This window comes from Kwoniella bestiolae, chromosome 5 (genome assembly GCF_000512585.2).
Source record: "Kwoniella bestiolae CBS 10118 chromosome 5, complete sequence".
Classification (NCBI taxonomy): Eukaryota; Fungi; Basidiomycota; class Tremellomycetes; order Tremellales; family Cryptococcaceae; genus Kwoniella; species Kwoniella bestiolae.
This window is the reverse complement of record NC_089245.1, coordinates 467,690-484,420: the sequence shown is the minus strand read 5'-3', so window position 1 is coordinate 484,420 and position 16,731 is coordinate 467,690. Positions and strand designations below refer to the sequence as shown.

Genomic DNA, 16,731 nt, shown 5'->3' with positions numbered 1-16,731 from the left:
ATCGTCATAGCATAGAGATTCACCCAAAATCATGTCCAATTCATCGTAAAACATTCTCGTAGTTCTGCTTGGATTATATCTGAAGCATAGCATCGCATAGAGGTCCTCCAGAGACCAAGCTTTATACCCCGCACAGGATGTCAGCAACGAAAAAGGCGCTGAAATCGATCAAATTGCAGCTGGAAGAGAAGAATTCCGAAGCTGCTCTGTATGAAGCAACCAATTTGTTGAAATCGATCGGAGAGGATGCGCCTGAAGCTGCTCAAGTGTAAGCTACAATTCCCCCTGGTCAAACCTACCAAGCTGATCCTTCGAATAGACTGATATTCCGAGGACTTGCTTTGACCCAGCTGCAGCGGAATGAAGAGGCCGAAAAGGTGGGTGAAATAGCATGCTAGAGAGAATATAAGCTGAGGCAATCAAATAGTCATACATTCACGCGTATAAGCTGCAGCCGTCCAATCCCCTGGCTTCGGTAGGGCTCAAGAAACTGTTCGAGAAGAATGGACAGTGGGAGAAACTGGGACAGTTGTTGGAAGTGCTTGTACAGGCTGCGTGTGACGAGTGAGTGTTGTTCGATCGTGTAGAGTTATCGAAATCTAACGAGATGGTGCTGTAGGGGCGATGGACAGAAGTGCGCTACTACATTGCAAAAGCTGCTGGAGCTGCGAGTGAAGCATGGACCACCAGAAAAGGTAAGCTGCCTTGCCACCGAACACCATCAGAACGTCATAGCTCACAAAACGCTTTTCATCAGCTGTATCGAGCTCTCGATCAACTACTCCCCTCATCACCCCTTGTCCCACTTCTCCAGTCGGTACCTCCTTCAGGAGACTCATACGTTCCATTCCCTCAACCTATATACCCACCATCATCAGCTGCTATACTTCCCTCCCTCCCCACCCCCTTGCCCCATGTGCTGCATCTCGTCGCTTCGCTACCGCTCTTGATCAACCTGCTCGTCCGAGCAGAATCGATAGTGTATACCACCACAGAGCAGAAAGTGAAAGTAGGGAGACAGAGGCTAGGCGCTGGACCAGAGAAAGAGGTTAGAAAGAAAGTTGATGCCGAGGTATTAGGAAGTGAGATGGGGATGAGGATGGTAGAGCTGTTGAAAGAAGTCGGATCGCATCCGAATGTGGATGAGGACGTGAGGAGGGAAGTGGAAATTAGGGAGTTTAACTTCTGGAGAAAGCTTGGTGCTTGTTTACCGTGAGTGGTGTCACCTCGTATGTCAATCGCGCTGTGCTGATGGTACTTGCAGATCGAAACAAGCAGAAAAGCCCGATGCGAAGAAGACGCTATCTGCGAAACCCAAAGACGTTCAATCTGCCAAACCAGGCTCCACGGAACTGCCATCCACCGCGTTGTTTAAGTCTTACTCGTATACCACGCCCAATAAAGACGAAGCTCTATCTAAGACTAACGATTTGGCGAACGGTTTCGTGCTTCTTGGAATTACCGGTAAAGGTGCTGAAGAAGGATGGTCATGGGTCTTGGAAGGGAAAGACGAGCCTAGTCTTTGTGAGCTTGTCATCAAGCCTCGACGTTGGCCAAGCTGACACTTCCGCTCAGTCTACGATATTGAGCTACTTCACAAATACGCCAAAGCGTTCCCTGAATCCAAGATGACCGATTTCATTGACGATTATTGTAGATGGTTCAAGTTGCCCCTACCTGAACCTGAAGAAGAGGAAGAGGTCCCCGTGCCAACCAACGGCAACGAATCGTTTGCTCAGAAAGCCAATAAGAAACCTAGAAACAGAAGAGGAAGGAACGGGATGAATGCGAAAGAACGTCGGAAAGCTCGTAGAGCTGCGGGTAAAGAGGGTTTACTGGCTGAAGATCTGGATCAGGAAGAGAGGGATGAACTGGTCTCGGGGATGACGGTCAGTTTTCCTTAGACGAGCCGACGTAAGGGGGCTGATGATATTCAACAGAAACTGGTTGACCAATTACCGAAATCGATATTCGCTCATCGAGTTATCGCTAGGATATCATTACAGGAGGAGGATTGGGCGAACGCCATTGCCTTTGGTGATAAGGCTAAAGCTTTGGTCAAAGAGCTGGAGAATGAAAGAGGGATCACGTTACCGAAGTAAGCGAGAATCATGAGGCTTGATTCAACTTTTGCTAATATAACCTATCCTAGTGTTCGAGCATCTCTCGACACAACTCTCGGTCTCGCATGTGTCCCTTATTTCGCCCCAAAGCATCATCCTCGAGCTATACGACTGCTTGACGGTGTCTTGAAAGGCTATCCCGACAATAAAGAAGCTCGTTTCGCTCGAGCTCGGATCCATCAAGCAGCTGGAAAGTGGTCATACGCAAGGAAAGAATTCCAAACTCTCATCGATGCGGGCGGGGACGAGAAGGATGTTGTCGCTGCGAAGGAGGAACTGGGTTGGTGTTTGGTCAATGAAGGGGAACTTGAAAAGGGTCGAGAGATCTTGGAGGAAGTGGTGGAAATCAGAGATGCAAGGAATGAGCAGGAAGGAAAAGATGATGAGGCCTACCAAAGAGCCAGAGCTTGGTGCAGATTAGGTAGGACCGAGTGGATGATCGGAGGTGAGCTTGACCGTTCACGAAGGAATGATGATGAGCTAACGGAAAAAGTAGACGATGAAAGCCGACAGCACGCTGAAGAATGGTTCATGGCTTCTATCCGAGCTCTCCCGACCTTCCCTTCGTCGTACACCTCCCTCGGTATCTGCTATTCATCCGCCACTCCGCCAGACCAAGAAAGGGCCTTGAAATGCTTCCAGAAAGCCTTCGAACTCGATGCTACGGAGACCGAAGCTGCTCACAGATTAGCGGTAGGCTATGCCAATGAAGACGAATGGTCGTTAGTGAGGACCATCGCAATGAGAGTGATGGAAGGTGAAGGTGGGTTGGACGGTGTGGCCGGAGGTGAAGTGATGAATGCGAAGGGAAGGTTCGCACCGCAGAATGGATGGGCTTGGAAGGCCCTTGGATCGACTGAAGTGGTGAGTGAGCAGCGTGTCGATCATTACGTGTGTGAGCTAATAAATTCACAACTATAGCACTACAAAAACTACGCCAAAGCCGCTCAGGCGTATCAAATCGCCCTTCGAGGTGATCCCACCGATGTCTCCATGTGGGTATTGCTGGGAGAATCATACGTCAAATGCGGAAGACACATCGCGGGGTTGAAAACTCTCAACCACGCCCTCGAACTTCAATCGGACAACTGGCGAGCATACTTCAACATTGGTGATACTCAGTCGCAACTTGGTGCATTCGACAAAGCCATCGAAGCGTATGAGAAGGTGCTTTCTCTCACAGAAACCAGAGAAATCGGTATAATCGCTGCTCTGGCCGAAGCAAATCTATCACTCGGTCGACAGACTGCTGCAGGTGGCTTCCGACAAAGATCGAGAAATGCCCTACACGCTGCTATTCGACTAGCCACGGAAGTTTTGAAAGATGGAAGAAGTCACCGGGCATGGGCTTGGAAGACTATCGGAGATGCTACCTTCGAGCTTAGCAATCAAGAGTCTAGTATCGAGGAAGCGCTCGCCTCAAGCGAGGTTATCCAACCTGTTCTTCAACATCTTGTAGAGGACGATACGGATAGACGATCTCAGGTAGAAGGTCTTGGCCATGCTGCCAATCTGCTACAAAGCTCACCAGATCTCGAATATACACTCGAGACTTCGATCTTCGCTTTCGCTTATCGCGCTTATCTGCTCAAGAACGAACCTAGAGTTGCCGATCCTGCTTTATACGACTTTGCAAGTTCTCTTCATACTTTGGCACTTCGATTGCCAGATGGGGACAACAAGACTTCTTGTCTCAAAGCTGCTATAGCTGCTATCAGATTGGCTCTGGAACGAGATGCAGGAGATGAGAGGCTTTGGAATGCTTTGGGTGTTATCTGCGGTACTGCTGGTCCGCAAGTCGCTCAGCATGCTTTCGTTGTTTCTCTTGAGCTGTATTCGAAGGTGAGTTATAGATTGTCTCAGTGCACATCGCAGTGTGCACAGTGGACTTATCCTTACGTTCTTCTTCCACAGGACCCGATCGTCTGGGCGAATCTCGGTTATCTCTACCTACGACTGGATGATCGAGAACTCGCCAATCAATGTTTCTTGAAATCGCAAATCACCGATCCCGACTACGCACCTGCATGGTTCGGTCAGGGTATGCTAGCGGAGAGGAACGGTGATAAGCAAAACGCGAAAGCTCTTTACTCGCATTCAGTCACGCTGTCAGCGGGATCATTGGTGAGTGTACACCGCTCACCCGATCATATACCTCTTACTGATCAAATCCTTTCCAGCTCGAAGCGGATCTGGCCTTGGCCATCGCCACCCTCGAGCGATTCCTGGTCCCAGGTGGTCAAATCGATATTAACCTTCTGCACCAACCCGCTTTCGCACTTCGCCATTACTGCCATCAAAGGCCGAACGACTTCGCCGCGGCCCACTTGTACGCGATGATATGTGAGAGACTTGGTCTCGCCGATGAGGCCGCTACATCCCTCGAACGAGCCGCTGCAGTGCTGGAAGAAGATTTCGAAAGGACCGAATCCGCAGATATCGAATCTCGTTATGCCATCGCACTGTGCAATCTAGGCAGAGTCCAACTCGCTGCGAAGAAGTACCAGGCATCTCTGGATACCCTGAACAACTGCTGGGAACTGATCTCGGGATCTGCGGATGGGATTATCGCCTCTCTCAAACCTCAATGCAGGTTGTTACAGGGTTTGGTCCACTACTGGCTCGGACAGATTGACGAATCCCTCGAAGCGTTCCAGAATGCCTTGGATGAGGCGGCAGCCTCTCAAGATTTGAAGACGAAGGAGGAAGTCGCGGTGTTGCTCAGTAGGACCCTTTGGGGATTGGGAGGCGACGATGCGAAGGAGACCGCCAAGAGTAATTTGATGGAGTGGTGAGTTGTCTGTCTATAATCGATTGTTACTACTACTGACTCGCATATTCTTGTCAGTCTCTCACAAGAAAAACCCTCACTCAAGGTCATCTCAACCCTCGCAGCTATAGCAGTCATCTCCTCCGACCCAGACCTAGTCGAAGCAGCCATCTCGGAACTCTCCTCTCGTCCCGTCGAATCGCGAATCAAGGAAGATCCAGCAGGTCAATCCGATCTTGTCTTATACCTCCACGCATTGGTGGATGGTAATTCCGAAGAGGCTCATAAGATCTTGGAAGGGGCTGTACAAACTTCCCCTGGGAATATCAAATCTAGGAATAGGCTTGCAGAGGCGTTGATTCAATCTCAACAAACGAAAGAAGCGATCGCAGTGCTGGAGAATGAAGGAAGGGTTGAGGATGTGGAGAGTAGAGCGAAGATGGAACGGCTGAAGGGTACTGCGGAGATTCTTGATGGAGAGGAAGGGGGTATGAGTAGGTTGCAGAAGAGTGTGGTTCTTGCGCCGTGGGAGGAGGAGGGGTGGAATGCTTTGGGATGGGGAAGGAGGCTTGTGGCGGAGGCTGAGGCGGAGTAAGTAGAACAACAGGAAAGTGGAAGATCATATACGGATTTATATGCATAGCTTCTTTACTCTTCAAATTCGAAACTTATCCATTTTGCTGTTCCGCATCATCATCCATTCCACATTCTCCTCGCCCCTCTCTTCCTCCTCTTCAACTGCTCCATCCCCTTCTCTTCCGCCCTACTCCTTCTGCTCATCCATCTTCGCCTCTATCATCTTATCTCGTCTCTCCTCTCCCGGCGTTCGCCTCCGATTCGCCTTCTATCTTGCACTCCTTCCCTGCATTCGTCTCTCGACTCCGCCCTCCTCGCCATCTCGACAAAACCCAGCTAGCCAGCTGTTGCGCAATACAATATGCAGTAGAATGCGATAAGTTACACCCTGAAAACGGCAGGGGGGTGTTCATGAATCGCACACATAATGCATCTGTTTGTATGAACATGGGAGAGCTTCAAAAGGTCTAATTTTCATTTGCTACTTGATATGAACAAGAGTGATATGCAGTCACGTTTCACAGCCTGTATAAGCCCATTGATTCCGATATACCGACAGTGACGGCTACTCAGAGAGGGTGCCGCTACTACAGTACCGATCTGCGGCAGCTTCATCTATGCAGCGTTTCTGGGCGGGACTAGTCATTTTCGCTCCCCACAGCACTTTGCAAACAGAGAATTCCAGCTCGAGTTGCTGGGACCCGAAGTCTCGTTGGCCCAATCGAGACACATTTGAGCAGCCAGCTCCCATTCCTGCTGCCTCGCGAGCTTTGAACGGGAATCAGACCTGTGCGTGTATAATGTGTTGTTTGCGAATTCCTCCATCTTGTCCTGGAGGTCGGCTGGAATCGCTGGTGCAAGATGAAGTTGCGGGAAACCTTCGAAGTCTGCAGGGACCCCATCGTAGGTATCGTGGAACACGGTACTCAAGCGTTTGAGGGTATGAGCTTTTTTCCCCAATTCACTTAAGACCAGATCGCCCTTGGGATCGTGAGTAAGCATTGCGGATATATTCTTCATGCCGTCTGATAAGTCTGGGTATCGGAGTCTTTCTGTATCTAGATATTTGGAGAACCTCTTGATTATCCCTAGGTTTGACTTCTGCTCATCTGATATGCGTTTCCATTCTTGGGTCATTGTGCTTCACGCAATTGTAGACATCGATTGATCTTTCTCAATCAACGACTCGAGCATCAAGCTAACCCATCGTGCTTCGAAAGCCATAGCTCGAGTCAGACTTTTGGCACGCTTTTACAGCCGCATCTTTGTCTAGTGGCAGATATGGCGATAGTTCCTGCTTTCTGGTCAAAGTCTGGCTCGAAGGGAAGCTGAATGTGCTTCTGACCTTTTCATAATCTACCTCGGTCTCCTTTCGGAGTGTGTCCCGTCGAACCGACAAGTCAGAGGGGATTGCTGTCAAAGATACTGTACAATCAGCGGCGAGTGGCGACTTTGGACGTTCGTAGACTTACCTGCGTTGGGATCAGGGAGAGACATGTTTTGCGGCTGATGGTACGGATGTGGCGAGAATTGCGAGAACTATCGTTGGGAGTGATTTGAGAGGTCAATGAACGATCTGCTTGTAGGCTATATATGTGAGAGCCTGCTGAGCTAGGCGGCCTTTGCGGGCTCGCTACCTGAGGTCGCGAAATTTGAATACGTCATGACGCATCATTCCAGCCGGGGGATGGAGGCGTCTTGACCTTCTCTTTTTGAGGAGTCAGGGGTCCTGAGTGCAAAGGAAGGGATCTGGCTTCTGGGCACCCGCTAGCGTCTCAAGTGAGGATTACTCAATGGAGGACATGGGTACCCAGCCATAAAACCTATTGCCTGTCGCTCAAGAGTGTTGTCTGGATTTTCAACTAGATCGGTGATTCTGAGAAACTTCTTGCTGATCCGAAACCTCATAGGCCTTCTTGAGTGATGAAAGGATATGGTAGCTCACGTATTCGCTTGATGGATACCCAGGAAAAGGGGCGAGATAACGAGATTGCCACCTTAGGAGTAATTAGTATACTGGATTGAACAGCAATATACAATAGTCATGTGACGTGCGCCACCACGGGCCAATGTAGAAACCTCGAGGAAAGTCATTTTGAGGTGAGATCCTAGCCTCTTGCACCTCAGCTATCCCCAAACAGACTGCCGTCAAGAAGTCTTTCAAACCTTTGACCAATGAAGCAGGCGCCTACCCTGGTAGGCTGATTTCTACTGCATATGAGGTCAACCGAAAGTGAATCTAAGAAAGGGCGATAAGTGAGTTATTTTTGCCCTGGGTCGTAGATCTGAGAACGTAGGAAAAAACGAGCACGTGTAAAATACCGAGAGGACGAGAACACTGGGGTGTATCTGGGGATATGTAAGGGGAACCGCGCTGGTTGGAAAGAGTGGTATACTTCATCCATGAAATGAGGGATGGGACTCTAGAAGGTGGGGGAGGCGGCTTGCAGACGAGGTGGAAACGAATGAGGGGTAAAGACCGTTCAATACGACATCTCGATCAAACACCTGCATAGTGTGGCATTTCCCAATCTTCTAAAAAAGGGATGTCTAAGACAAGGTGTTACATACCGAATGAAGCCCCCGTCGTGAGAAGAGGATCTCAACGAGTTAGACTCTGCTTAAGAAGTTCTGCTCGTGGAGAGGGTCACAAATCTCTTGGCCTGTTGCCAGAATTGTTCTAGTCTATGACCATCAGACGTTGGAGGGCCACCTTTTATCGAGTCGTCTTCCGTAAAGTCACCTGTAAAGTCACCTTCTGTGAAGTCATCTTCCGTAGAGTCACCTTCCGTAAAGTCACCTTCTGTAGAGTCACCTTCTGTAGAGTCACCTTCCTCAGAGTCACCTTGCTCGAGAGCACTGCGCCCCCCTCCTTGTGCTGTCGCGACGCCACTGACTGAAGGTTCGGGGTTTGGCCTCACCCTCCAAGGACTACCACACAATTCCAGGATAGTGTTTGCTCTGTCGCGATAGTAGTCCGTCAGAGCTAGTTTGGAAAGTCGAGTGGTTATCTCCATAAAGTGAGACATTGTGGGTTCTGGCTGCGTGTGACGAAGTGTGTCCCAATGTTTGTTCGTCGATATTCCCGTGAGGTAATCTACCGCCAGAACACCTGCGGCCAGTCGATGATCCGTCATCGTTGAATCATATGTCATAACACGGTTTCGCCATGCCTCGTTCGCGTATTCTCGAGCTCTCTCCGGAAGTATCTCGGTGGCTTCGGGTGGTAGATCTTTCACCACATCATCTCGTTTCGTTCCCATATAGAGATCTTCAGATATTGTTCTTGCTAGCCTAATTGCAAGCATCTCTTCACGAAAAGCATCGTATGTTAAGGTAAATAGCTGAATCAATCGTAATGCCACTTCAACACTTTCAAGGCAGCCTCGTCGTCTTCTTCATCCAGGTCAAAATTCAGTGCCGCATCGTATTTTTTGCCTCGGTACTCAGGGTCATGCCACCTGGATGATGCAAGTCTTGCATCATCAATCCGTTCTTTTGTATAATTGGAATTGGTCATGGCGGCTTTGAACATCGCAGCGATACTGGCCTTTCTGGCTTCGACAGTCATGGAATCGTTATGATATTTGGCGATTATCGAGTCCGTGTCCAACAGTCCGTATATATGATCACCATCTTCGGCAGATGTACCTGTACCTCGCTTAGTGAAGACTTCGAGTATGCGTTCCGGGGTCGCATTACGACTGCTCATACGGATATCCAGGGCTACATCCAGATCTGCTGGATTCTGAGAGATCACTGCGGAGGAAAAGACCATCAGCTTCATCTGTTCTGCGCCTGAAAGTAGGAATATACTGTACGTACCATCCAAGTCACTGAGGTATGGTAACACCATGGTACCTGCATCTGGCTTTTGTGAAGACTATGCATTCACCGGTCGGATGAACACTGCTCATACAGAAGTCCCACGCCCCTTGGGGATCTACTGGATCTTGAGAAATCACTGTAGAGGAGAAAGCACATCAGCTCTACTCGCCTTGCGCTTGAAAATAGAATATACGTACCAATCCAGTCACTGAGGTATGGTGACACAATGGTATCTGTATCTGACCTTGTGGAGACTACATGTATGCCATCATGGGTCGCATGATCACCGCTCATACAGCTATCCCGCGCCTCATTCAGATCTGCTGGATTCTCAGAAGTCTCTGCAGAAGAGAACGCACATCAGCTCTACGTTACTCATCTTGCGCTTGAAAATAGAAATATACGTGCCATCTAATTCACTGAGAGGTGATAACACCGTGGATTGTTGTGATGAACTTTGTCGAGATCGTCTTCCCGACTTCCTACCCCGTGTGGACCAAAGGTGAGAATGCATTTGCTCCATGGTGTAAGAGAATCGGAAAGGTCAGATTGTGCAATGAATTCTTCAGTGTTGCAATGATATCAAGAGGATAGGGTGGGGTCGCCACTTGAAAGTACCATGTGGAGTGTTTTTATACGGTACGACTGCCAGGTCTCTTCATGCGAATGCAATGGATGAGCAGTCTTTGGAACTGCCCAAGAGTCTGGGCTCAAAGTACGTCATCGTCCTTGTATCCTGTGCAACGTCCGAAAGGATGTCACTGCCCGTCTCGAAAAGATGTGACCCATTTGAAAGGAGACCTTCTGTAACACTTACGTTAAATAGGTGTAAAGTGGCAGCATTGGTACTTTTCCAACTGACAAAATGGAAGCCTGAGGAGGAGAGAGATTACTGTAATGGTCTGCGAATACAGGACTACAACCCTCGATGAAAGGAGGTCTGCAAGACATGTCTCGGGATGCAAGATACGGAATGAAGAACCCTCTGAAGCGAGTACAAGATTCTCAACACGACTAGTCGGAGAACTCGGCTTGAAGACTCGATTCGCAAGATATGAATAGTGGCATCGAAGAACAAGACTTGTAGAAGCTCCCGAAAAAATGTATATCTTAGACTCTCGCATATTTGTTGCATCGTTCGTTACATCGTATCTCAGACTCTTGTCTTTTTCAGAGTACGTCGCTTTACCCATTACACATGCCCACCTCTTTTCTCCCAGAACTGTTTTCATCCCCTTCCTCCCCCTCCGGCTCCTCTGTCTTACCATCCGCTGTACCCCTTGAGGTTTGCCTTCTTCCTGCCCTCTTCTCGAGTACGACTTGCCAGCGTGGTGAGAGCTAAGATCATAGCCACGTCGGTTTCGTTTTCCAATTGCCTGAATTGATGGGGGGGCAAGAGCCCGGAGTTCAAAGCACATAGTCTCTGTGTCGTGGATGTGATCAGCATCGCGCAGATACATGAATATAGACACAGACACTCACGCCGAATGACCACAAGTTGTCCTTGTGTAGATCTGCACCGAATTTCCCAAACAGCTCATATTTAACGTAACCCTGCTCTGCCAACTCGTTCTGTACATCCTCAAACGCGTAGGAAGAGAAACATTTCTTATTTACCGAGGCTGTTCTTCCATTGTTGAACGGCTGATGCATCACATGGAGGAGGGCTTGGGAGATATTTGCGAAATCGCTCGATCGTTTGGTGAGGATGAGTTCCACTTGTACCTTGACAGATTGGAGCCAACAGGCCTGGTCTTCAGTCGTGGCTGGCGATCGGACGGCCTCGATTGGGACCGCTGATCCACCGGATGCATCTTGCTGTGGCTGATGATCATCGGCTTCGTCTTGTCCCATCACGTATAGAATGTCTACCGTGGCTTGGCGAGACACCCTTTCCATGATCTTGTGGAAGTCTTGATTGGTGGAAGCCTTGACAAGGAAGGTCAAGTTCAAGCCTTCGACCGGGTCCACTATTGTCGGACGTGGCGTACTCGTGGTCTGACGCGTCCTCTCAATCGAAAGACCGCTCAGTTCTGAAGTCGAAATCAATATTTTTTCGGCTTCGTCAAGCGACTTGTCTCGTCCTTCGAAAATCTTGTTAACGCCAGGGAGTTCGGTCTCGTGCCCTAAGGAGTAGCGAGTTTGGGCGTGCAGTTTCAGGTGGATCCAATGAATCAAAGAGCAGCGAGAGACTCATTGAATCAACCTCTGTTCCTGCCTTGCCACAACTCACTCACTTCCCACATACCTCGATGCAGCATAGATACCCTTAATATAAAGACTTGTGATTCGGGATCTAGAGGTCTGGGTGGTATGGGGCAGCACTATATGTACACAATGATCAGTATGGATCTCTCTGCATGTGAGCTAGAATAAACACGTACAGGAGACACACAAACCAATGTCTTGGGTCGTTGCTCGAGATTGTAATTTTACGAATCAAGAACGCCCTTTCGAGTAAGGGTTGATAGATGATGGGCCAAAACCAATCTCGTATGGTTTGCCAATGAGATTAAAGGATATTCAGTATCTGCCTTGTTGTTTGACGATGGACTTACATGTTTATTCGATCCGTATTCAACCCCGAAAAGGTTACATACTACTTCTTCCTTAGGCCTGAAGGTCAGAGATTATTATAGTATCCTCGCCCATCGGTTGAGACTTGACCCGTGGTCATGGGCGTGTCCAGAGCAGCAGACTTGGAGAGACACTCGGCCCACACGTCCAGTTTCTCCAGCAGCTCGGGACGATTCTCTGGCACGCGAAAAACCTGTCGTAATCCGTCTAACCAATGTTATGGTTCACAGGTCTCATACGCCAACCATATGTGGTGGCTGCAGAGTCGCCCGCTTGCCAAGTGAGATCTGGCCAATCCAATCTAACCCTTCCTAGCTGATCACAAACTATGAGGCCTTGGTGTATTGTGAGGGCAGGTCGTAAGGAAGTCCACCCATTCCGGAAACCGTAGTTGAACATGGTTCGGACTTTGATAAAATCACCTCAAATCTTTTCGGTGCCGGAGAACCTTCAGGGAAGCGTAGGTGTTGGTTTGGAGCACCGACGAAGGTGAACAAGATCTTGAAGGAGGCTCTGAACTGCTGTGCAGTGGTACAGGCTGAGTTGTTGATCTGGGGTGACGAATCAGAGTCTGCCATCAACATCGTGTCAGCTCATCCGAGGATCGCAAAGGGTTGAACGACGAAGTCAGTTCCAAGAGTGAACAATCTCGCCTTACAAGGAATATTATAACTCACGAACTACTCTTGCTCCTTCCACCTTCCTACTGAATATCCCTAGCTGGGCTTGTCTTGCTTAGGCTTATGATGTTGACCGGCGAAAGGGGGTACAAGGACCATGGTCACAGTCGCTTTGGATGGCGAGGGTAAGTTCAAGGAAAGGCGATCATTGCAATACCTGTGAAATCTCTGACGGTGCTTGACCTGGCAACAGACATCCTTTCTGAGAAATGGACTTGATGAGATGCCATGAGAAGAAAGGGAGAAGGGTATTAAGATGAACCATTTAGCACTATTTATTGTTGGTTACAAATGGGACCAAAGGTCTGTGCGTCTGTGCGTACTAATACTGTATCTAGATCTACTAATTTGCATTGAGAGGTCTGTGCGTTTGCGGATGGAGATCAGGATGAGCTGTTTTGACCTTCCTCGCATCTATACTGATAAAACGAAGAATGTTACCCTTTCATTTTCTACGTTTACTTCATTCTCTGTTTTCTCAAGTCGACACAACCTCTTTTACTGGTCAACGTCCAACAACATTGCCACTGTATGTCTGTCTTCCTTGCGTTGACCTACTTTGTCCTGACGCTGAATGATACACAGCTGGAAGTTTGATCTCTTCCTTGCCCTTTCCTCTTCCATCCTCGACCTTTCCTTATTCAGCTTCCTTCTCCGACTCCACAGACTGTCTTCCTATTTATGAACCGGACCCTACGACGTTGCCTACGGACCGCATCCATCTAATCTCACAGATCTACATCACCCCTTCTGTCATCATCAATGAAGATGGACGCAAATGGAGCTGGTCCGTCTAGTAGATCAAAGTTGAGGAAGGAAGATTCACGAAAGAAGAGCGATAACTCCAATAATGCGGAAAAGGAAAGTGCTCAAGATGTAGTGAAAGTATATGGGGACACGGATGAGGAAGACGAGGTGGAGGATGTAACCCGAAGTGATACCCTTTCCAAGCGTAGAAGATACTATAATGGCTTTCTTCTCGACTTTCCTTGCCCAGATCCTACACCAAGCGACAGTGGACAGGTTTCCGGAAGAAGGAGAGTTGAACTGGGAGATTCGTGGAAAGAATTGATTAGCTTAGACTCGGCAAAAAAGGTAGCAGAGAAGTATCTCGACGAAAAGCTCAACTGCTTCAAAGAAACTTTCGAAGATACCAAAGATCCTGAGAGACTGGCTCAATCCCAAATCCGAGTGATCTTAGCCGAGTTCGCCAAGTGTATCGGAGAGCTTGACGCTAAAGATGAAGAATTTAATCTGGAAGCAGATCCGATGTGCCGAGCCATTCTCAGATTGAACGAAGAGAAAGTGCTGAGTCGAAATACGGTAAAGTTCGAGGTTTTTAGCTGGTATGGGAAACCGAATGCACCATGGACCTTCAAGGGTTCCCAAGCGGACAGAAAGATTTGGTTCGACCGTTTGAGAAACTTGGAGTTTGGCGTTCTGGATAGGGCGAAAGAACAACTGCAGATGGAGGATGAAGAGGAATACGGTGACTCGAGCCATAAGCAGGGGGAAAAGATGACGGACAAGGAGATTTGGAATACGAAACAACCTCAGGGTAAGATTACGTGTTGTTAAATGTAGCTCGGGTTGCTAACACCTACTATCTACTCAGGCGCCAGCTCTAAAAGAAGAGACCGCCCTGGCGAGATAAAGAGCACAAAGAAGGCCGCAGAACGCCAGATCAAGCGAATCAAGCTAGAATACGAGTTGCCACTGTGAACAGTCAACGTTCACATGATGATGTTGAGCAGATTCGCCGATATGATCCAACGATTTTGCTTTCACCCCAAACAAGTTCGATTTCACGGACTTTTTATAAGTACATTTGCATACCACTGATTTGTTGTACCCTATTCGTCGATAGTCAGAAAGTGTTTAGTGATCGGTGTATGTTCAATACCTGTATAAAGAAGATCAACAAAATTGTGTAGACATTTCATATGACTGTGTAGAAACGATCAACATGTATATCAATGACCCAAAGTCCCAATGCTGTATACCTCAGCCTCAAGGCATCTTTGGAGAAAGCTGGTAGGTCCGCCCTCCCATAAGCTTCAATCCGTATTCAGCCATCCTTGTGGATATTGCAACCGGTCTTGATGTTTCGGTCACTTTGACACTTCAGTGTTCTTCCTAATTGTACACAACATTTCAAGTCAATATCTGAGTTTTTTCTGAGTGATCTGACACCGTATTAAGGTGACCTACACATGTGTACACTCCGCTCACTATCCTCGCGCTCAAGCTATTCGCTTTATACACCAAGATATGATCTCAGTCGTGACGATGACATGATCTGGACGATCTGCACAAAGGCAAGTCAGAAATCGGTTTCTTCGCAAAAGAATGTTCGCAGTGAAGCAGTCATAGGCTTTGTCAAGACACAGAGCGCCACGGGAGTTATGTCATGCAAAAGAGTATACCTGCCTGGTTACAATCGACTCCGTGTAATCATCAAGACAGAATGTGCAATTACGTATCGAGTGATTTGGAAAAGTTAGGATTTCTCAGAATAGAGTGGTGGTCATGAGATTCTTCAAAAATGGTCTTTCACGAAGGAAGAGGAACACCCTCGTTATGTCATGCCGATGCTCACTAGGAGTTCATGAAGGTGAAGAACAGACAATCTCCCTAACATAAAAAGGTGGGCTCGCTCGAACGGGCCCCATCTACGGGGCACGAAAGGACAGCAAAATTTCGAGATATTCTTGCTCGAAGGCCGAACAATTCTGAAACGATCCTCCTCAAGAAGTCTGGTCAATGCGATATGATAATTACATGCACACTGGGAAGAGGACAGGCTCTGATGCATGCCCTGCCTTTGATTTCCGGAGTAGGCTATTCGCCCCTAACATTTGAAGCATTTCTTGAGGCCAGAGCATAGATCCTCGTCGCTGCTCGCAGGATCATCAACCTCAAAGGTCGTCGTCTCCTCTCTGACAGGATCTTGGGAGGTCTGTTGAGCCCACTTATGATACAGTTCTGCCGCACGTGTGTCTTCATCGAAACCAGTTCTCCCCGAGAAAATCAGGAAATGCTGTTTGTTACTCATGTCAGTAGAGAATCTTTGTAGATCAGGCCTCATGTCTTCTGGAATACATCGGGCTAGCGACAACTGAGGAACATTGAAGCCCTTGGGTACTGTGTCGTATGTGCTGTGTCGCACTCTTCGCATAGATTCGAACAAATGCGCTTTTCTTCCTGCGTCAGTCAGCGTGACAGCGCCGTCAGGTCTCCCTGTGGTAGTCATAGCTGACATGTCGCGCATGCCAATATGGATATTCGCAAACTTTAAGCCTTGAGTCCTCAACTGCTTGTCATAGTGTTCGACATTTTGAGGTTGATTTTGCTCCTCTTCTGTAAGCGCCTTCCATGCTTGAGTCAACGAGCCCCATGTCAGTGCGGACATTCTCTGCTTTGTCTCGGAAATTTCAGACTCCATCATGAGGTCTCCAGCTACTCTTCGGAAATAAGGGCTGCTATCAGCCTCTCGACAGGCGGCCTTCAGGGCAGATGTATTGAGACGTCTACCAGGCGGGTCTCTCGATTCGCCACTGACACCTTCTCCTGGCCCCACTCGGAAAATTTCTTCAACATCTTCATGAACGATGTTGGATTGCTTTCGCAGATCAATTCTACGACTAGGTAAGTCGTGTGTTTTTGCTGTAATGTATGCGTATCATGAGCAAAAATTCAGAGCAGCATGTACTATCCCTTGGACTCACGCGCGACTGTGCTCGGACTGGACATGTCAGATGGGTGTAAGCTGAGTGGCAAATTGTTGAAGTGTTCAATCCTGATGAGTACGACAAGATTGCATTTCATCACATTCCTTGACATATATATGTCCGGGAGTCTGGACGATCTGGCCGACCGCCCACTGCTCTCCTTGGTATTCGAGATGTGCCTTTGTCAGATTCGCGATCCAGCCCAAGAAGTAGACATAGACTTCGGCTTCTCTTCGGTGGAGTGAGAAGCCCATACCTCAAAGGAAGCGTCTTGCTACACAGCATTCAGCAGAGTCCAAGGCAAGGAGAATGAGAAGATCTCCTTTATTGTAGCTAGTGGAATCTGTTTCATAAGGTCGAAGCCACGATCCCGAAGTTTGAATGCGTCATGCTGTGTCAAAACGCTCTTTACGATCGCAAGTTTAGGCGAACTCCTTCTGAGAGAT

At 48.3% G+C, this 16,731-nt stretch overlaps 7 protein-coding genes across 7 annotated transcripts; 2 read left to right on the top strand and 5 right to left on the bottom strand.

The window, feature by feature from the left end:
- Window positions 1-137: 137 nt before the first annotated feature.
- On the top strand, window positions 138-5,488 carry I302_106572 (uncharacterized protein; the record flags this gene model as incomplete). The annotated part of the gene is made up of 14 exons (XM_065870300.1): window positions 138-268; window positions 320-377; window positions 428-564; window positions 620-695; window positions 758-1,212; window positions 1,265-1,524; window positions 1,576-1,889; window positions 1,941-2,098; window positions 2,153-2,568; window positions 2,620-2,987; window positions 3,045-3,965; window positions 4,038-4,247; window positions 4,304-4,914; window positions 4,972-5,488. 14 exons carry the CDS (start codon window positions 138-140, stop codon window positions 5,486-5,488), a joined length of 4,632 nt encoding a protein of 1,543 aa, XP_065726372.1.
- Window positions 5,489-6,111: 623 nt separating this feature from the next.
- I302_106571 (uncharacterized protein) lies at window positions 6,112-6,606 on the bottom strand (the record flags this gene model as incomplete). The annotated part of the gene is made up of 1 exon (XM_019192779.1): window positions 6,112-6,606. One exon carries the CDS (start codon window positions 6,604-6,606, stop codon window positions 6,112-6,114), a length of 495 nt encoding a protein of 164 aa, XP_019045776.1.
- Window positions 6,607-8,090: 1,484 nt separating this feature from the next.
- Window positions 8,091-8,732, bottom strand: I302_106570 (uncharacterized protein; the record flags this gene model as incomplete). The annotated part of the gene is made up of 1 exon (XM_019192780.1): window positions 8,091-8,732. One exon carries the CDS (start codon window positions 8,730-8,732, stop codon window positions 8,091-8,093), a length of 642 nt encoding a protein of 213 aa, XP_019045777.1.
- An 86-nt stretch (window positions 8,733-8,818) lies between these two features.
- On the bottom strand, window positions 8,819-9,820 carry I302_106569 (uncharacterized protein; the record flags this gene model as incomplete). The annotated part of the gene is made up of 4 exons (XM_019192781.1): window positions 8,819-9,228; window positions 9,365-9,433; window positions 9,495-9,638; window positions 9,718-9,820. The coding sequence occupies 4 exons, from the start codon at window positions 9,818-9,820 to the stop codon at window positions 8,819-8,821; spliced, it is 726 nt and encodes a 241-aa protein (XP_019045778.1).
- Window positions 9,821-10,558: 738 nt separating this feature from the next.
- Window positions 10,559-12,458, bottom strand: I302_106568 (uncharacterized protein; the record flags this gene model as incomplete). The annotated part of the gene is made up of 4 exons (XM_065870299.1): window positions 10,559-10,720; window positions 10,780-11,423; window positions 11,546-11,621; window positions 12,297-12,458. The coding sequence occupies 4 exons, from the start codon at window positions 12,456-12,458 to the stop codon at window positions 10,559-10,561; spliced, it is 1,044 nt and encodes a 347-aa protein (XP_065726371.1).
- An 864-nt stretch (window positions 12,459-13,322) lies between these two features.
- Window positions 13,323-14,132, top strand: I302_106567 (uncharacterized protein; the record flags this gene model as incomplete). The annotated part of the gene is made up of 1 exon (XM_019192783.1): window positions 13,323-14,132. One exon carries the CDS (start codon window positions 13,323-13,325, stop codon window positions 14,130-14,132), a length of 810 nt encoding a protein of 269 aa, XP_019045780.1.
- Window positions 14,133-15,405: 1,273 nt separating this feature from the next.
- I302_106566 (uncharacterized protein) lies at window positions 15,406-16,307 on the bottom strand (the record flags this gene model as incomplete). Its single annotated transcript, XM_019192784.1, has 2 exons — window positions 15,406-16,220; window positions 16,283-16,307. 2 exons carry the CDS (start codon window positions 16,305-16,307, stop codon window positions 15,406-15,408), a joined length of 840 nt encoding a protein of 279 aa, XP_019045781.1.
- Between the last annotated feature and the right edge of the window lie 424 nt (window positions 16,308-16,731).